Source organism: Haplochromis burtoni, unplaced genomic scaffold, assembly GCF_018398535.1.
Source record: "Haplochromis burtoni strain Fernald_Lab_line unplaced genomic scaffold, NCSU_Asbu1 Contig_116, whole genome shotgun sequence".
In the NCBI taxonomy this organism is placed as follows: domain Eukaryota; kingdom Metazoa; phylum Chordata; class Actinopteri; order Cichliformes; family Cichlidae; genus Haplochromis; species Haplochromis burtoni.
The window spans coordinates 1,593,989-1,615,229 of NW_024582477.1; the positions used below are offsets into that span (position 1 = coordinate 1,593,989).

The 21,241-nt window shown below is 41.1% G+C and overlaps 1 protein-coding gene across 1 annotated transcript; it reads left to right on the forward strand.

Annotated features, from left to right (window-relative positions):
• Nucleotides 1-11,918: 11,918 nt before the first annotated feature.
• LOC102289199 (progranulin) lies at nucleotides 11,919-14,078 on the forward strand. Its single transcript, XM_042223614.1, has 5 exons — nucleotides 11,919-12,008; nucleotides 12,110-12,259; nucleotides 12,338-12,640; nucleotides 12,756-12,929; nucleotides 13,730-14,078. The coding sequence occupies exons 2-4, from the start codon at nucleotides 12,110-12,112 to the stop codon at nucleotides 12,921-12,923; spliced, it is 621 nt and encodes a 206-aa protein (XP_042079548.1). The 5' UTR covers nucleotides 11,919-12,008; the 3' UTR covers nucleotides 12,924-12,929; nucleotides 13,730-14,078.
• The last annotated feature ends 7,163 nt before the right edge of the window (nucleotides 14,079-21,241 follow it).

Below are 21,241 nucleotides of genomic sequence, written 5' to 3' on the forward strand. Positions count from 1 at the left end.
GTCATTTATTTATCATCTTTTCACGTCACAGTTTGAGTGCCCATGAACACCTCAGCCTGCCCAATACCAGCCCAGCATAATGCATTACATGAGAAATAAAGTTGAACAAACCACATATTGATTTTCAAACTCTGTATATCAATGTATGTTTGCATGTTCCAGTATTAAAACAAGAATTGCTGATTTTAGTTTGTGTGCTGGAGGAGGAAAATGGTGGCGCAGTCTACACGGTGGATATGGACGTTACTTTTATTTTTATTGCACAAAAGGAGGACTATTGTGAAGTGGAAACTACATCCAGGCCAGAAACAACTACATTACGCTGCTAACACAACTTCGTCTCTTTGTAAGCACCTGCACAGATAGCATTTTAATGTTAAGCTACGCAAGAACCCAGAGAGATGTTAAAGCTGACAATATGTGTAATACATTAAGTTTTTTGAGTAATGGCTCCAACACTGATTACAACAAAGAGGGGAAATCTACACATACATAAACATGCACAAACAAAGCATGCAATTAACTTGCAAAAATTAAATGTTATTGATATATTGTTTAGTGATGGTGGTGACTCAACGAGAAGCCAACGAGAAGCCACTGAGAATTAATAAGAGAATAAAAAAGGAATTAAATCGATAGGTGATATCTAAATGGAATCAGAGTCGCTAAATTCTTAATTTAAATTTCCATCTGATCAGAACACCACAATTGTTCCAGTTTTTATTGGAAATTATGCAGTTTAATGTCTCACTGCACCCTGAAATGAAAGCCCAGTAAATCAGTAAATCAATTTATAGAGAAAGATGTATTCTAAACTTTTGTGTCATCAATGTAGCCACAGTTGGCAGATATAACCGCTGAAACCACTGGTCACATTCTTTCTACAATAGAAATCAAATGTTCTTCAGAAAGTTCTTCCCATATCTGTTGCAGAAGTTCCCATAAATGTGTGGAACTTGTAGGTTACTTTGTTTTCATTTTTCTGTCCGTTCATCCCAAACCAGCTCGATGGGGTTTAAGTCTGGAGACTATGCTGAACACTCCATGTTTTCAAGCTTATCATCTTTTATTTTTTCCTGAGGTAGTTCTGGCCTGGCTTGCACTTATGTTTTGTGTCATTATCTTTCTGTAGGATGAACCCCTGACCAACTAGCGCATACCAGAGGATATTCCTGCAGAATGCTGTTCTAGTAGTTTTGGTTCAGGGTACCTCTCAAAAAACCCAGACAATTACACTTCCTCCTCCATATTTGATAGTTGATGCCACACACTGTGGAACCATCCTTTCACCTACTCAACAGCATACAAAGATCCTGCGTGATGAACCGAAGATTTCAATTTTTTATTCATCAGTCCATAATAGCTTTTTCCAGTCTTTAGTAGTCCATTGCAGCTCAAAGTCCTATCTTCACAGTTGAAACTGAGACTTGATTACTACGACCACTATTAAGCTGTGCTTGAAGCTGCCTATCACGCAAGCTGTTAACTCTCAGAAACTTCTCCTCTGATTCAGTTGTGGCTTTGGGTCTGCCAGACCTCTTCCTGTCAGAGATTGTCCCAGTTTCTGAGTGCTTTTTGATGGTGAAGGAAACTGTACGCACTGACACCTTGACTTTATTTGCAGTTTCTCTGTAGGAAAGACCTACATTCTTAAGCGTTATGATGGTCTGTCTCTCATCTATTGTTAATTGCCCTTTTCTCTGCATCAGCTTTGGGTAACCTTACCTTTGTTTTAACCTCTGGCAATTCACCACTTACCTTTGTACCATTACAAGCTATTCATTGGAATTGAAGTGCAATAAATAACTGGCAAAATTGTGTTGTTCTAAAACTTTTGAACGTGTTGCAGTAAAAGCTTCTTAGTAAGTGTTACAACTGCTATAATCCGAGAGAGAGAGACAGGAAAAATATTCTGCAGACGAAAACTTCATCATGACAGAAAACAAAACAACAATAAAAATCCTTGTTGGTCTTGCAAGCCTAAAATGCTTCTTGCAGATCTGTTGCTGTTTGCTTCTCCCATGTTATGTTCACTCTTCTGAAACTCTCTGCTGACACCTAGTGTGGAAAATGCAGAACAACATCAGCACTAATGGAATAAATCTGCCCCTGCTCACCCATTCTGAGCATACATATTTGAGTAGGTGTGGAGTTCATATCTGAACCAAATATTACATCAGTGCCTCACAAAGTTGAAAAAAGCCAGTCAGCATATTTCAAGCTTCCATGTAAATGTTGGTGACTCTCTCTCTCCCCTTTTTTTCTTTTCTTTTTCCTTTAAAGAGGGAAAAAACAGGGATGTCTCCAATGTGAAGAGGAAGCTGTAGTGATGTAGCAAGTTTTAATGATTTTTCTGTGCAGTGTAAAGAGACAGGTTCCTACAGATTTTCACTGTAACTGTTGCATAGTGTAGAAAGTGCTGATTTTGATGAGTTGACATCAGAGAACTAATTCTAAACTGTAGCTTGTGACATTTCTTGCAAATAACACTCTAGAAAAAAAAACATGTGACCATACGTGTAATGGCTGCTAGAAAAATGTTATTACATCATTTATCTAGTTTAAGTGGGGCAAAAAAGTATTTAGTCAGCCACCGATTGTGCAAGTTCCCCCACCTAAAATGATGACAGAGGTCAGTAATTTGCACCAGAGGTACACTTCAACTGTGAGAGACAGAATGTGAAAAAAAAATCCATGAATCCACATGGTAGGATTTGTAAAGAATTTATTCGTAAATCAGGGTGGAAAATAAGTATTTGGTCAATAACAAAAATACAACTCAATACTTTGTAACATAACCTTTGTTGGCAATAACAGAGGTCAAACGTTTACTATAGGTCTTTACCAGGTTTGCACACACAGTAGCTGGTATTTTGGCCCATTCCTCCATGCAGATCTTCTCGAGAGCAGTGATGTTTTGGGGCTGTCGCCGAGCAACACGGACTTTCAACTCCCGCCACAGATTTTCTATGGGGTTGAGGTCTGGAGACTGGCTAGGCCACTCCAGGACTTTCAAATGCTTCTTACGGAGCCACTCCTTTGTTGCCCGGGCGGTGTGTTTTGGATCATTGTCATGTTGGAAGACCCAGCCTCGTTTCATCTTCAAAGTTCTCACTGATGGAAGGAGGTTTTGGCTCAAAATCTCACGATACATGGCCCCATTCATTCTGTCCTTAACACGGATCAGTCGTCCTGTCCCCTTGGCAGAAAAACAGCCCCATAGCATGATGTTTCCACCCCCATGCTTCACAGTAGGTATGGTGTTCTTGGGATGCAACTCAGTATTCTTCTTCCTCCAAACACGACGAGTTGAGTTTATACCAAAAAGTTCTACTTTGGTTTCATCTGACCACATGACATTCTCCCAATCCTCTGCTGTATCATCCATGTGCTCTCTGGCAAACTTCAGACGGGCCTGGACATGCACTGGCTTCAGCAGCGGAACACGTCTGGCACTGCGGGATTTGATTCCCTGCCGTTGTAGTGTGTTACTGATGGTGACCTTTGTTACTTTGGTCCCAGCTCTCTGCAGGTCATTCACCAGGTCCCCCCGTGTGGTTCTGGGATCTTTGCTCACCGTTCTCATGATCATTTTGACCCCACGGGATGAGATCTTGCGTGGAGCCCCAGATCGAGGGAGATTATCAGTGGTCTTGTATGTCTTCCATTTTCTGATGATTGCTCCCACAGTTGATTTTTTCACACCAAGCTGCTTGCCTATTGTAGATTCACTCTTCCCAGTCTGGTGCAGGTCTACAATACTTTTCCTGGTGTCCTTCGAAAGCTCTTTGGTCTTGGCCATGGCGGAGTTTGGAGTCTGACTGTTTGAGGCTGTGGACAGGTGTCTTTTATACAGATGATGAGTTCAAACAGGTGCCATTCATACAGGTAACGAGTGGGGGACAGAAAAGCTTCTTACAGAAGACGTTACAGGTCTGTGAGAGCCAGAGATTTTCCTTGTTTGAGGTGACCAAATACTTATTTTCCACCCTGATTTACGAATAAATTCTTTACAAATCCTACCATGTGGATTCATGGATTTTTTTTTCACATTCTGTCTCTCACAGTTGAAGTGTACCTCTGGTGCAAATTACTGACCTCTGTCATCATTTTAAGTGGGGGAACTTGCACAATCGGTGGCTGACTAAATACTTTTTTGCCCCACTGTATTAAGTTCCTTTGCAAGGCATGTACTTCTAGCTAACATTTCCAGCTAATTTTGGATAAGAGACAGAGTCTACTGTCCCCACCCACTGGTAAGGATTGTGCATAAATTGTTTAACCCTGTAACACAAAGTGTGTAATATGAGTTTAACGCACGAGTTTTTGAGTGTGATATTTTACCCTAACCTTAACCTTCTCATATGGTTCAGCCTGCTTAAGATAAACAAACTGGGAGCAGTTAATTGCACAAAAAATCCAGATCTAGAAACAATTATTAATAAAAAAAAAAGTGCACATAAATATTTTTTTTGTTTTTTTTTGTTTTTGGAGCTAATATTAGTTTAGTCAAGATTTGCTGAAGAATATTGCACATAGTGCGACATCTGAGACAGAATCAGATCACAAGAAGACAGTCAGTGGATAAATTAATAGATATGAGGATGAATACACATAAAAAAAAAAAATGATAGGAATGTGAGTTTTCATCTATTGGTGTGACTGGTTGCCAGATCAGACTGCTCTAGGCATAAAGAAGTCCAAGACTGTAAGATGAAAGATTTTTTGTTTTGTTTTATTCTTTCTTTACTCCTTTATGTGTCACCAATACAAATATAACTGAGGGCTGACCAGATCAAGTAATAGACATGCTGAATTTGATCAAGTATACAAGTCAGGCACCACAGCCGGGTTTCTGCGGGCAGCACCACATTTGAATTATTGAGAAATGAAGAAGCTGTTAGAGCAACACACTTAGATAAGGAAGGAGGAGGTAAAGTTACGGTAAAAAGAAAATACGGAAGTGAATCAAAGACAGGTCCCATTTTACAGTCAACACTTAAAATAATGTAAAACGGCTTTAATGAAATGCAACAGCTCATAACACAGAGAGACGCCCCATGAAAGGAGAACTGACAGAAGCACCAGTTATCATGTTTTTTGCTGTCATCACGGACGAGGGTTATTATAGTCAACCAGAAATGAACTAAATGCTTAAACTAGCGGTGAAAAAACACTTTAGTCAAAACTACAATAAATAAATGTCAAATAGAGAGAAAATGTCTTATAGGCTTCACCAGTATGACCAAATTTATGATCACTTTAAGCAATTGACCCATTGGTCCATTTATTTATTGAAAACCACATCTCTACATGTCAGGACATGGATATGAAATCAAATCCAGAGATACAACAGATTTCAGTGGAAATATAATAAAGGGGAGAGGGTGGCACGGTGGTTAGCACTGTTTCCGCACAGCAAGACGGTCCTGAGTTCAATTCCACTATCAGGCCGGGGTCTTTCTGTGTAGAGTTTGCATGTTCTCCCCGTGTTTGCGTGGGTTCCTTCTGGGTACTCCGGCTTCCTCCCACCATCCAAAGACATGCAGCTTGTGGGGATAGGTTAATTGGATAATCCAAATTGCCCATAGGTGTGAATGTGTGAGTGCAAATGGTTGTCTGTGTCTCTATCTGTTAGCCCTGCGACAGACTGGGGACCTGTCCAGGCTGTACCCCGCCTCTCACCCTATGACAGCTGGGATAGGCTCCAGCACCCCCGCGACCCTGAAAAGGATAAGTGGAAGTCAATGGATGGACGGATGGATGGATGGATATAGTAAAGGGGAGTTAAGCCTGCTTCCAGAGATGATAACCAACTACGTATGGTAGTAATTTAAAGGAAAGATGTAAATATGACAGAAAGCTGTTTGAGGTGAAAGAACAGATCCCTTTCATTTTGACATGTTCCAATTGATATTCGTAGATAAGCACTACTTGACGTGACTGCTGGTTGCTGTTGCAGCTGATTATAGAAAATCCTTTATTGTGAAATGGTTTTCAGAGACGTGCTCTTTCCTGAAGCCAAGAACAAAAAGAGAAGCAGTGAGAAAAAGAAGAAATACACTGTGTTATATTCGTTATAACTTCCCATTTCAAGTTACAGCCCACAAAGTGGTTTTCTTGGATAAAGCGATCTTGTATATTAATTGAAAGTCAAATCAATTGCTAAAATGCAGAATATTTTCTTTGCAAGGCACCATCTCTTGCTAGTGCCACAAAAGTTAGACAACAATCCTTCTAACCAGCAACTACCAGTACATATCTTTCTGTCCTTTTTATACATTATTGGACACCAAGATGCAGTTCTGAACACAGGACTGAAGTCCACAATTCAGCGATCTTGTTTGATTCAGTAAAAGGACTAGATGTTACAATCCCTGATAATGTATTGCTTTAAATGCAGAAAATCTTACACATCATTGTGTGCCTCAACTAGCGGTCTTTTACCCAAGCTAATCTGCCATTTTTTCTTCCTTGGTTAGGTTTAGGGATTAGAGATCTGATCTAGATTATCATATTAAGATTTGGGACACATCGTCAGTAGTGCTACTTGGATTCATTGGGTGTTTCGGTCAGTATCACTAGACACCCTGATCCAAGGAGGCCCTGCCAGGGTTGATCAGGTGTGCCGCTGGTTTATGTTAAATTGTTATTTCTCTTCTTTCTTGTGTTTAGTTTTCTACAGTTTATTTTCTTCTGTCTATTCACTGCAAGTGAGAAATAATACTTAACTCTTTAAGATTTATGGAGCCTCACTTCTTCAAAGGGATAGAAAAGATGATAGAGAGAAGTAAGACAAAAGGGATAAGACAGGAGAGAGCAGAGAGGAGAGCTGGAAAGGGGCGCCCAATCTGGCTTCCCACACCTCCCCGCCAAATCGGGCTGTACGCTCTACCTTCCCACTGCCTCCCAGAAAAGGGAAGAAGAGCAGAGGGAAGAAGAGCAGAACATTTTTCTTTTCTTTCATTCCTCCTTTTGGGTTCACTACAATGAGGTTAACTGCACAGTCCCCAGGAGGTCCTGAGCTGTATCAGTCAACCAGTAAAATTTCTAATGTTATGTTTTAACCTTTTGACACCCCTTGTTGAAGCAGGCCCACCATGGGTTGATCAATCCTGGGCGTGTGTCTCGCGGTTAGCTGACTGCCTTAGCTGCCCAAGTGATGTCAGCCCTTTTTAGCCATAGCCAGTGACTGGTCCTCTCAGCAGTGTTAGCTAATTCTCTTATAGCCTGCCGTTGTGCCTGTCCTCTGATCCCAATCTCTCTAAGTAGTTTTGCTGTTGTACTGGCAACAAAGCCCCTGCACCCCACTTTCACTGGGCGCACCTTGATCTTCCAGCCTCTGTTCTCTGCCTCAGCTGCCAAGTTGGCATACCGCAGCTTCTTACGCTCAAATGCTTCCTCCCATGGTATTGTCAGCTCAATGACGTATGCAAGTTTTTGGGAGTTAGATCAAAGGACGAGGTCTGGTCGCAGAGTAGTTGTTATGATCTCTGAGGGAAAAATTAGCCTCTGATCCAAGTCCACTTGCATCTGCCAATCCCTGGCAACCTTCAGCGGGCCCAGGTCCGGGGTTGAGGGGCTTGTCCTCGGCTTGTCTCCCTCCCGGACAAATGCTGATGAAAACTGACGCTCCTCTTGGTTCGTGAAAGGTTGAGCATCCTACAGCCAACCAAGATGTGCTTGAGTGTGGCTGTACACAGGGGGAAGGCTGGGTCCTTTCTAAGCCACAGCTGCAGATTTATTGGGGAAGGTAGCACATCGTATGTCACTCGGTTGATGAAACTTAGTCTATTAGACTCCATCTCCAGATTTCACTCCATGAGAGTTTCCTCTTTTCAACACTCTCCCAATTCATCCAGCAACCCTGCTTGGCCAGCGCTCTGGCATGTCTGGCTGTTTCCTCCTGTCAACACACCTCCTTCACCATCATTTTTTGACGTTCGGTTACAGATGCCTGTTGCCACCAAACAAATCCTCCTCTGTCCTGCGGACGTGACCCACCACTTCCTCCCAATTGCTCGGGTGGGAGCAGTGCCTCTCACTATGGGGTCCCGGGAGTCCGTGAGTGACATCTCAAGCCTCACTTTTGCACATTTAAACTCCTCTACTAGACAAGGGATAGGCAATGACAGTATCCCATCGCTATAGAGTGCAACGCTGCTGAGGCATTTGGGAAGTCCGAGCCACTTTTTAACGTAGGAGCTCACTAGCCTCTCTAGTCGACTGGCATCATTGAGGGAGACCTCGTACATTGTCAACTGCCACAGTAGTCTGGGTAATAACCCAAACTGGAAGCACCAGAGCTTCAGTTTCCCTGGGAGTGCAGTGTTGTTAATCCGCTTGAGGTCATTAGCCAAGTTCTGCTTTAGTTGTTCTAGTTGCCACGTATCATTGAGGTCTGCATTATACCACCGCCCCAGGCTCCTTTAGGGCTTCTCTAAGACTGTTGGAATTGGTTCTCCACTGATATAGAATTGCTCGGCTGTCAGTTTTCCTTTTATGATGGAGATGCTGTGAGATTTACTTGGCTTAAACTCCATTCTTGCTCATTCGATTTTTTTCTTGGAGCTTCTGTAGCAATCGCCTACATGGTTTTGTTGTTGTAATGATGGTCATGTCATCCATGTAGGCTCTAATGGGCGGAAGACGAAGGCCACACTTCAGTCTCTCACCTCCCACTACCCACCGAGATGCATGCATGAGGGGAAATTGTGGAGCCTGCCATGACTCCAATTCCCAGGTGCTGCCAGGCTGTGGTGGTCTTCTCAGCTGTCACACAAAACTGTAAACTACTGTAAAAGTAGGTCTTGACCAGTCCTGTGATGTGGTTTGGTATGCTGAAATAGTTCAAGGCCATCCACAAGATCTCGTGTGGAACTGACCCGAAGGTGTTGGCAAAGTCTAAAAAGACCACATGCATTTCCAAAACAGGCTTCTTAGTGTAGATTTAACACATGGGAACTGAGTGACTATTTCCCACCACTGGAAATCTTTCAGATATTAAACCGACTTGAACATAAATGGAGGGAAAATAACAAAGACAGTCCTGTTGGTGCATCCACCACTGGTGCTTATTACACACAATGGCACAAAATAGGCCGAAATTTATGATTTATATGTTATTTAAAGTACTACATTCAGCCCTTAAAGCAGGCCAAAATGATCCAAAACAACACTTTTTGGACCAGATGTTTGCAAATTGCATCTAGCAAGCACTACAGAAGAGAAGCGAGCATAAGGGGAGCAGTATTTTATAAAATCCAGCATTTCTAAAGGCTCAACAAATATCTGGAAACACACAAACTGTTTGTGTGCACTTTGTCACAAAAGTGTGTCTGCTAGCTAAAGGTACAGGTTCCACATTTGAGGGAGGGAAAAAAAGTTAATAACTTCAGAGATAGAGAACGATGTGAGAAAGGCCGGACAGGAGGGGAAGAAGAGGTTATAAACAAACATAATTACTGCTCAGCAACTGTGGTAAATAGGAAATTTAAACCTAACTAGTGCTCAGCATAAATGAGTACACCCCCTTTAAAAAGCACGTTAATCAGTAGCTCAAAGAACAAAAGAACAATTTCCCAAATTTTCACAACGCTAGGTTTTATTGAACACTTGTTCAACTCCATTTTAACTCCATAATATGAAATTAAGGTTAATAATATAACTTAGATCACAAAATTTTCAGTTTTACTCAACTTGGTTGAAGCAAAAATGAATACACCCTGCAACAAAAACTACTACATCTAGTATTTTGTATGATCACCGTGATTTTCAAGGACAGCACCAAGTCTTCTAGGCATGGAATGAACAAGTTTGTGACATATTGCAACATCTATCTTTTCCATTCTTCAACCTCTTTTAGAGCCTGGATGCTGGATGGAGAGTGACGCTCAACTCGTCGCTTCAGAATTCCCCACAGGTGTTCGATTGGGTTCAGATCAGGAGACATACTTAGCCATTCAGTCACCTTCAACCTGTTCTTCCTCAGAAATGCAACAGTAGCTGTAGATGTGTGTTTTGGATCATTGTCGTGTTGGAAAAGTGCACGACGACCAAGTGCACGGAGTGATGGCAGCATCTTCTCCTTCAGTATTGAGCAGTACATTGTTGAGTTCATGACACCATGAATGAAATGCAACTTCCCAACACCAGCAGCACTCATGCAGCCTCACATAAGGACACTGCCACCACCATGTTTCACTGTAGGCACCATGCATTTGTCTTTGAAATCCTCTCCTTTACGACGCCATACACTTTTGAAACCATTAGTTCCAAAAACAGTGATCTTTGTCTCAATACTTCAGAGTATAGAGTCCCAGTAATCTTGATCTTTTTCAGCATGGGCCCTAGCAAATATAGGCGTGCTTTTTTGTGCATGGGATTTAGGAGAGGCTTCCTTCCTTGGCGATACCCATGCATGCCATTCCTCTGCAGTGTGTGCTGTATGGTGTCACAGGAAACAGTCACTCCAGTTTGACTTTCTACTGCTTTAGCAGTGAACTTGCATGGCGAATTTCTTCGACCCTTCTCATCAGAAGACGCTCCTGTCGAGATGTTAACTTCCGTGGACGGCCTGGACGTCTCTGTAAGATGGTTGCACTTCCATCTTAAATTTTTGAGTCACCTACAATAATTGGGGTTTACTGATTTTTGCGACATGGGCTTTAATGAATTTGTTAGGAAAATCACTTTTTTGTTTGTGCAAATTCACAAATCTTGTTTGCAGTCAATGGCCCACATTTGTGGGAGTATTTTGTAGTATCTCATAGAAAATGTTGATTCTGAAAGGGAACTAAAAGTTTTCTGACAAATGCTGAGCACTGTATAATAAATGTGGTCAAATTTACAGTAAAGCACAAAATTGAACCCGCACAGAGAAGCTGTGGTGTTTTGGTTTAAAAAAGAAAGGAAAAAAAAGACATCAATTTACATTTGAGCTGATGATGCTTAGATTCATTCACTGAATTCTATCTTTATAAATCAGCCATGTCAGCTTGTGTAACATTAGCTAATGTCTTGCTGAATTCAGTTGTGTGGATCCTCAAAAGGCAGCAGCACAGGCCAGCTGATTGCAGCCTGAACACAAAATCAACTCGAGCTCACAACAGAAATTATTCTGATTATTTCCTCACACTGCACCACTAGAACCAAGCTTAATGTCCCCTCACTTCACTTTAACCCCGGAGTATATCAATTTTTCTGTTTAAGTGTGGATGCAAAGTCACCCATCTACACTGTAGGCAACAACAAATACAGCTGTTGTTTTCCTTGCTTGTGCTCTTCGTCGCAAATGTTCAAGCTGAGTATATCATTACAATTACAATGCGAGTTGAAATAAAGCTTGTATTCCCGTGTTTTAATATTATTTTATTATTAAATTAAAATGGTAAGTGAGAGCTCAGTTAGCACCAAAAGATTTGCAGAAAAGCTACTTTATGTTTTTATGTTTTACAAGCAATTTTAATTGTGTGTGAGGTGTCCTTGAGTGTTTAGAAAGTCTTTAAATAAAACGTGTGATTATTATTATTATTAGTTTTTCCCTTTATTCATTAAGTAAATTTCCAAGTATATACTTTTTTGCATTTCTTTCAGTAAATTAGTTCAAACAGTACTTCAATCTGTACTCCTACAAATTGAAGAGCGTCTGTACTTTTGCCAGCTCTGTTGCACGTTGATGGATAGGTGAGGCTTACAGACCCACTCCTTCGTTATTGTGCATATACAATCATGTCATAGGAGGACGTGTGGTGACTGTATATTAAGCTGAGTAATTACAGCAGTTAAGTAGTGGATTTGAACTTCTGCAGTTCCAGAAATTTTCAAAACCTGTCTGTCTTAATATGAGAGTTACGAGATAGAGGGGTGTTACGTGAAGTTAATCTTTCATTCTTACTCAGTGGGAGTGTCTGACCTGTACTATATAGAGCTCTGTGTGATACAGCAGAGGGGAAAGTGTGAAAGGCATCAAAGGAAGCTGCTGAATTTCTTCACTGAATTTCTTCAAGGTAACATTGGACTTTAGTGTGTCACATTAAAGTTACAAAGTCTGACCTTTTAAGTTCAGAAAGAAAAAAATCTGCAAAGTCATGTTGATTCTGTCTTCCAGATGTTGAGGATCAGTCTGTGTTTGTCATTCGGTGTGTTTCTGTGGGGATTTGCTTCATGCTCTATCATGTGTCATGATGGGAGTACTTGTCCAAACACCACCACCTGCTGCAAGGCTAAAATTGGCTTTGCCTGCTGCCCATATCCAAATGTAAGTCAGAAACTTTATGTCAGTTCAGTAACTTGATTGTTGGTTGTTAAAGCTCTACTGGTCTTACTTACTTTGCAGGCCATGTGCTGCGCCGACCTGCTCCACTGCTGCCCTTCAGGATATCGCTGTGACCTGGTTACCATGAAATGTCAGAAATTAGACCAGCCGTGGCTGACCATACCCATGGTGAAGAAGGAGGCTGCGGAGCAACCAAACACCCCTGAACTGCCTGGAACTCCACTCCAGGAGCTTAAAGAGAGCCACGTCCCAGATCAAATAAAGAGTTCAGTGGTCCACTGTGACAGTTACACCTACTGTCCTGATGGCACTACTTGCTGCAGACACCCACAAGGAGGCTGGACCTGTTGTCCCTACTCTCCTGTGAGTTAGCCTAAACACTCTTGTGTAATAAAATTCCTTTTGTTTTCCACTGAGATGAAGCAAGTTTGCAGCTATAATAATTATTCTTTTGAGAGACTAAAACTGTGTCTTGCAGGGCAAATGTTGTCTGGATGGCTACCACTGCTGTCCAGTTGGATTTGACTGTGACCACACCTACCAGCACTGTGTGAGGGAAAAACTCACATATCCTTTCCTCCGCAAGCCAGCAGTGCCTTCAGCACCTGCCTCCCTCATCCCAACTTCAGAGGAAGACGACAATTAGAAGAAGGTAAATGCCACACTCTAACCACTTTTACAACCTTCGCATGTGGAGAACATCCTGGGATAATTTCACTCACTGTTCAGATCAAATTTCAAGGCTACATTTTAGACTCTCTTTGTTTACTGGTGTTATATCAAATGATGGCGTGCACATCTGATCACCAACCAGGATTTAACAACAGCTAATTATACTGATAGTTGTGGGTTTGATCATTTATGTTGACAGACTACTGTGACATGATGAACCTGCTCTAACCAGCTGTTTCTTGTCCTGATGAGGTCATAGAGTATTATTACCAAATTTGGATCTTTCAGCTCTGCGTAGTATTTCTGCATCGTTTTGCAGCCTTGAAAGATTCCTATAAATCCAAAGTATGCTGGCTTCCCAAAACACACAGCAGACAAGCTAATTCAGCTACTAGCCTGCAAGCATAGTGAAGCATGTAGCAGCCCGAGGACCAGAAATCACAGCTTGTTTCTGTGGCCCCTTAGTGGCTAAATAGAAAACTTAGGGCACAGGTGTCGAACTCCTGGCCTTGAGGGCCGGAGTCCTGTAGGTTTTAGATGTGTCCTTGATCCAACACAGCTGTTTTAAATGGCTAAATTACCTCCATCAACATGTCTGAAGTTCTCCAGAGCCTGGTAATGAACTAATCATTTGATTAGGTGTGTTGACCCAGGGTGAGATCTAAAACCTGCAGGACACCGGCCCTCGAGGCCTGGAGTTCGACACCCCTGACTTAGGGAGAAACTTAGTGAGATGACTATAATATGTTGTTCTAACACAAAGACTTGCACTAATTTCAGGCCCACTGGAGAAAGAGTCACCAGTCATCTCCACAGACCAGCTAAGCAAACTTTTCACTGAGGTCATCATGTGTTGAAAAGGCCTAATCCCTATTGTAGAAATAGGGAAATCATTAACGATTTCAAGCTAATCTCAAATCATCTTATCGATTGCTTTTTAAATAATGAAAATGTGTTTTTCATCTATTCCATTCTCCTATACTGCCTATGTGACTGAGTGTCAGTGAACATAGACCAGTATGATGTTACGATGGTGAGGTGAAAATGTTTTGATTTGTTTTATGATTTTTTTCCATTCCTTTGTATACTTTTGTCCAGCTTCACCAATAAAAAAAATCATAGCATCTTCTTCCCAGCTGTGTCATGCAGTCATTTATTTATCATCTTTTCACGTCACAGTTTGAGTGCCCATGAACACCTCAGCCTGCCCAATACCAGCCCAGCATAATGCATTACATGAGAAATAAAGTTGAAATTGTATATCAATGTATGTTTGTATGTTCCAGTATTAAAACAAGAATTGCTGTACCTACTTCCTATTTTCCTATGAAAATATGAAGAAATATACACAAACAGACACTAATTATGTTACCATGCGTAATGGTGGATTGGAATGGCAATTGAGAACCGGTTCTTGTTCCCAGTAGTCCAACTCCTTGGAATTTTCAGTTTGTTTGCCTATTGATCCAGGTTATTGGTTCCACTTGCACACAGTGTGAAAAAGCCTTTTGCATTTGATGTTTTGTTAAGCTCTATGTCTGGATTTTGTTCTTTTTCACCCTCTGGTGGTGAACTGTGTAGGGTACAGTTGGTTGCAGTTGCACTCTTTTGCTAAGGCACATGGTGTCTGCATGCTGCAGCTTGCGGTTAGCTCCACACATGGAGAAAGTAATGTTTAAAGTTAGAGAAAGAGAAGAAATAAATGAGAAAGAAGATGGAGAATAAGATAATAAGGCCATAAAGGACTATTTAGCCCCTCTTGGATGCCAGCTTATGAGGTTTGTGTATTTTAAATGTTTTATTTTCTGTGATGAAGGACTTTTGATTGATTGACACTAAGTACAAGAGTGCATTTTGATGTGATGTTTTTATTTTATTGTTTTTGTCTGTGAGCAGTTCTCACAGGTTGTCAAGACCAGAACAAACCCTGTTTTATAACTCTACATCATGCCTACATCAATCCTTGAGGGTGCTACACACAGCTTTATATAGTACAGGTCAGACACATTTTAGTTTGTGTGCTGGAGGAGGAAAATGGTGGCGCAGTCTACACGGTGGATATGGACATTACTTTTATTTTCATTGCACAAAAGGAGGACTATTGTGAAGTGGAAACTACATCCAGGCCAGAAACAACTACATTATGCTGGAGTTAAAAAGGAAATCATGTAATCAATTTATAGAGAAAGATGTATTCTAAACTTTTGTGTCATCAATGTAGCCACAGTTGGCAGATATAACCGCTGAAAACACTGGTCACATTCTTTCTACAATAGAAATCAAATGTTCTTCAGAAAAATGGTAAATGGCCTGTATTTGTATAGCGCTTTTCTAGTCCCTAAGGACCCCAAAGCGCTTTACACAACCTGTCATCCACCCATTCACACACACATTCACACACTGGTGATGGCAAGCTACAATGTAGCCACAGCCACCCTGGGGCGCACTGACAGAGGCGAGGCTGCCGGACACTGGCGCCACCGGGCCCTCTGACCACCACCAGTAGGCAACGGGTGAAGTGTCTTGCCCAAGGACACAACGACCAAGACTGTCCAAGCCGGGGCTCGAACCGGCAACCTTCCGATTACAAGGCGAACTCCCAACTCTTGAGCCACGATCGCCCATATCTGTTGCAGAAGTTCCCATAAATGTGTGGAACTTGTAGGTTACTTTGTTTTCACTCTTCTGTCCTTTCATCCCAAACCAGCTCGATGGGGTTTAAGTCTGGAGACTGTGCTGAACACTCCATGTTTTCAAGCTTATCAATCTTTGTATTTTTTCCTGAGGTAGTTCTGGCCTGGCTTGCACTTATGTTTTGTGTCATTATCTTTCTGTAGGATGAACCCCTGACCAACTAGACGCATACCAGAGGATATTCCTGCAGAATGCTGTTTAGTAGTTTTGGTTCAGGGTACCTCTCACTCTGTACCACCCAAAAAACCCAGACAATTACACTTCCTCCTCCATATTTGATAGTTGATGCCACACACTGTGGAACCATCCTTTCACCTACTCAACAGCATACAAAGATCCTGCGTGATGAACCGAAGATTTCAAATTTTTATTCATCAGTCCACAATAGTGTAGGCTGCCGGGGGATTCCCATGATGCATTGAGTTTTTCCTTTCCAGTCACCTTTCTCACTCACTATGTATTAAAGACCTCTCTGCATTGAATCATATCTGTTATTAACCTCTGTCTCTCTTCCACAGCATGTCTTTTATCCTGTCTTCCTTCTCTCACCCCAACCGGTCGCAGCAGATGGCCGCCCCTCCCTGAGCCTGGTTCTGCCGGAGGTTTCTTCCTGTTAAAAGGGAGTTTTTCCTTCCCACTGTTGCCAAAGTGCTTGCTCATAGGGGGTCATATGATTGTTGGGTTTTTCTCTGTATCTATGAAGCGCCTTGAGGGACTTATGTTGTGATTTGGCGCTATATAAATAAAATTGAATTGAATTGAATTGAATAATAGCTTCTTCCAGTCTTCATTAGTCCATCGGCAGCGTGTCATGGCCCAGGCAAGCCTTTTTGTCTTATTCTGATGTCTTAGCAATGGCTTTTTTGCTGCAACGCATCCTCTGATACCTGCAGCTCAAAGTCCTATCTTCACAGTTGAAACTGAGACTTGCTTATGACCAGTGTTGGGTAAGTTACTTTAAATTAGTAACTTAGTTACATTACTAGTTACTTCTATCAAAAGTAACTCAGTTACTTCAAGTTACTCTGTTACTTTCAAAGTAACTAGTTACTAGGGAAAGTAACTTTGGTTTTACTCAGAATTCTCTTGTTAATGTGTTGCTTCCATAACTGGATACCCAGCAAGATTGCCAGTCTTCTAGCTTGCTTACTTGCCACAAGTGCACTGTGCCACCTACCAATAGAAAGGAAAAGAATAATGTGCACATTTCCACGAGAAATCCCACGCCTGGACCGTCATTGACTGCTGCCATGATTCTAGCCTACGTCACAGCGTCATGTGCGCCTTTTACATCCAACACAAAAACTGCAGTCGTGGTGCTTTCGATTGTACTCAGAACTCAGAAATTCTGCCTTCTGAATAGGAAGATGTAGGTAACACCAGACTGCAGATGAGCTGCATACAGGGCTGGACTGGGACAAAAAATCATGCCCGGGCATTTTGACTAGAGACCGGCCCACCATTATAGGAAAAATCATAAAGCCTTTGAATGAAAACAAACGCTGTTGTGACAGTGATGTACACTGTCTTGTATGTAATAATGCCATCTTTTAAATGAGAATAAGAAGAAAAGTATTTCTTTGTGCCCCACCTTTCCCTGTTAATGCCCTACCTGCCCCCCTGGCAAAACTTTGCTAGACCCGCCCCTGCACAGTTACCAGCTGTCAGCTACTATAAAAAAAGGATCCTGGTGTTATTTGTCTCTCAGAAACAGTTCATAACTTCCCTTCAACTCATTCATGTCACCTAAAAGTAAACCTGTTTCTCCATCACCTGTTCAGCTCTGATGATTCAGTAAGGACATCTCCTGGTTTCATCTTCATGTTTCCCTCTCACCAGATATCCAAACCGACATCATGACCAGCAGCTTTACAGCTGTGGCTCCAGCAAACATCAGCTGATACTAGAAATTAATATTAAATAAATTCTAACAACAGCTGATCAAGCTTAAACGTGCTGCTGTTGTTTAAGCGCGACATCTCGCTGGTTTCCTCTTTCTGGCGCAAAGTGGGCGACAAACAAACAAGAGAGAAAGCTCGATCAGCTGATCATTGATCAGTTTCATGATTGAAGTAGAAACAGGAGAGAGAGGGAGAGGGAATGAGAGGAGAAGAGGCAGCTGTGCAGCAAAGACAGAATAAATCCAGCTTTGTGTCTTTTTCATTGTAGCTGAAGTACAGGACAAACTGTGTTCCTTTTCACCTCAATACGAAACGTGTAATATTTTCTCAGAATACGAGACAATTCCGTTTTTTAGGGGACGGTTGGAAACTAATAACTAACCTTATAAATAAAATAAAGTTCAATATCAACATCATAGCACCCACCCAGCTGTATAGAAACTCTGTCATGCTAGCTAGTACGCAGTACGAAAAAGTCAGCATAACAAAAATAAACTCCACCTAAACTTGGTTTATATCTGATCCAGATAGACTGCAGGTCATTCTTACCTGAAGTTCAGTTCTCTTGACACTCGGACCGTCTCCAATGTGAAGAGGAAGCTGTAGTGATGTAACATGTTTTAATTAGTTTTCTGTGCAGTCTAAAGAGACGGGTCTACATAGAGTTTCAGTGTAACTCTTCTACAGTTTAGAAAGTGCTGATTTTGATGAGTTGGACCATTTAGAAGCACTTCTTAATTCTAAACTGTAGCTTGCTGCACATTTCTTGCAATAACACATCAGAAAAAAAAACATTGCCATACTTAATGTGCAGACAAAATGTTTATTACACTTCATTCTTACTCTGATGTATTAAGTTCCTTTGCAAGGCATGTACTTCTAGCTAACATTTCCAGCTAATTCTGGATAAGAGACAGAGACTAATAGTTAGCTTTCTTTCCCATTTTGCAAACACCAGAGCCAGCTCTAACACAAGACAGCGCCGGCTCTCCTAAGGCTCAAGTCATTCACTGTGATTCTCTACATTACTGCCAGGGGGGGAAGTCTTGCTTCAAGGTATCTACTGTCCCCACCCACTGGTAAGGATTATACATAAGTTGTTTAACCCTGTAACACAAAGTGTGTAATATGAGTTTAACACACGAGTTTCTGAGTGTGATATTTTACCCTAACCTTAACCTTCCCATATGGTTCAGCCTGCTTAAGATAAACAAACTGGGAGCAGTTAATTTCACAAAAATCCAGATATAGAAACAACTATTAATGAAACATGTATGCACATTTTTTTTAATATATTTGTTTATTTTGAATACTCAAGTTTCAAAATATTAACATTTTGATTGTTTTAGATTTGAAGTGAGAAAAAATTGTTAGCTCTATGAACAGTAGCACATTGATCTCGAGGTAAATTTTACAGATTTTACATTAATCTTGAATGTAGGACGTCGACCTAGAGGCAGACCAAAGCGGAGATGGATGGACCGAATCAAGGACGACGTGAAGAAGATCGAAGCCGATCTGACCGACGCCCTTGACCGACCCAAGTGGAGACGACTTTGCAGAAAAGCGGACCCTGCAACCGAGCGGGAAAAACGCTAGGAGGAAGAAGACATTAATCTTGAATGTTGAAACTGCACCGTAACAGTTTTCTTTTTCTTTTTTTTTGGAGCTAATATTAGTTTAGTCAAGATCTGCTGAAGAATGTTGCACATATTGCATATATTGATTTTACCATCACAAATTAACTGAACATGATTTCTTGGAGCTGTTTTTTTAACCTTGGGTCCTGTTGTCTGTTAAAAATGTCCAGTGGCTGGATTTTTTCAAAAACTGAAAGTTCACACTATTCTCTAGTCAAGTCATAGTGTTTGGTGTGGAGAAGAAAAATATAAGAACATTTGCAAATAAAAATGATAGTAATGTGAGTTTCCATCTACTGGTGTGACTGGTTGCCAGATCAGACTGCTCTGGGCATCAAGAAGTCCAAGACTGACATGCTGAGTTTGATCAAATAAACAAGTCAGGCGCCACAGCCGGGTTTCTGTGGGCAGCATGACATTTAGAATTATTGAGAAATGAAGAAGCTGTTGGAGCAACACACTTAGATAAGTAAGGAGGCGGTAAAGTTACAGTAAAAAGAAAATAGAGAAGTGAAACAAAGACAGGTTCAATTTTACAGCCAACACTGAAAATAATGTGAAACCGAGTGTCCTTGTGGTAGTAACTGGATAAGACGGGGTCTCGTTCCACTCATTTATGTGTTAGCAGTAGTTTGTGAGCACCTGGACAGACACAAATGAAGTGAATCAGGCTTTAATGAAATTCAACAGCTTATAACACAGAGAGAAGCCCCATGAAAGTATATATTTACATATATTTATATATCTAGTTCCATTCAAAGTTTCGGTTCAGCTTTTATTTTATTTCTCAAGTTCCTGGGAATTCCTGCATCCCCTGTGTTTCTGTATCTCTGTTTGTCTTTCCTTGTATCATGTTTGTCTGTTTGTCTTTTCCTCGGTGGAAGTTAATTCCTGTTTTATTTTGAAAGTGTCTTGTCTTGTGTACCTTGTTTTGAGTTTAGTTTGCTATCCTTGATTTTTCCCTCTGCATTTCCCCGCTGTTTTCCCCTAGCCTTATTCTTCTTTGTATATATTGTTTGCGTCTCCCCTTGGCTTTTGTCATGTCCCCTCTTAATGATGTGTGCTCGTCTTGTTCACGTTCCCTCATTCCATAGTTCCTGTTTCATAGATGTGTGTTTTCCCTGGTTTGAACTTACCTCTTTGATTACTTTTGACCTTTTTTAACATCCATTTTTTTAAAATCCTTTTTTATGTTCCCCACCTGCATCCTGAATTTTGCATTTGGGTCTGCCACACAGCAAGCTTTGTGAATTACCTTATGTTATCTTATCATTATGTTACCTTATATGCAGTTAAATCTTTTCAGAAAGTGTTTCCATGAACTTAATCAGACAAGAAGAAATAAGCTGACAATTCAGTCAACCATAGATTGCAGTTAAGACAGAAAGTTCAAATAAATAAAGAAACGTGTTGGTCTTGCCATCTTAAATAATCTCCAAATTGCTCATCCCAATCTGTTTGCTTGCCCCATGCTATGTTAATGCTCCATTTAGGAATGAGCCCTCTACTAAGGACACATTATGCTGTAAACATAACTGAACAAAATTACAGTGAATCTAATAAATCAGCCCACGGTGTGACCAATACTGATATTTGAGTCAGTATAAGATTGTATTTAAACCAAATATCAGGTTGGTGCATTTCTGCCTTGGCATGAAAACCATTCATTCAGTGTATTTTAGTCTTCCACCCCACTGCTGGTGATTAATGTGATACCAGCTCATAGGAATGTAAAATCCTAAATACTGGGACATTTGTCGATTCTGCCAGCTGCAGGGATGGATACTGTTTGCCGATTGTTATACTAGTTCTAGTTCTTCATTAAGGCCTACCTTTTACCTTCTTGCTGCTTGATCAGGTAAAAGGTAGGCCTGCACAGACTTTAACTGCCAATACAACTGTTTGATTACCATGATTTTCAAAGCTCCTAAACACATATTTTATCTGCTTCATGATGTTCCAGATGTTTTCAGTGATAGGGTGAATGAAACAGAATGAATGAAACAGCTTTTATTTGTCACTAGCAGGTTGCCCTGCAGCGAGATGGAACCCCCCCC

Bases quoted from the DNA above. Each gene is read 5' to 3' on its own strand.
- LOC102289199 (XM_042223614.1), top strand. From the start codon at position 12,110: ATGTTGAGGATCAGTCTGTGTTTGTCATTCGGTGTGTTTCTGTGGGGA. The intron at 12,260-12,337 runs GTAAGTCAGAAA...CTTACTTTGCAG, and splicing joins CCTGCTGCCCATATCCAAAT to GCCATGTGCTGCGCCGACCT. The intron at 12,641-12,755 runs GTGAGTTAGCCT...TGTGTCTTGCAG, and splicing joins CCTGTTGTCCCTACTCTCCT to GGCAAATGTTGTCTGGATGG.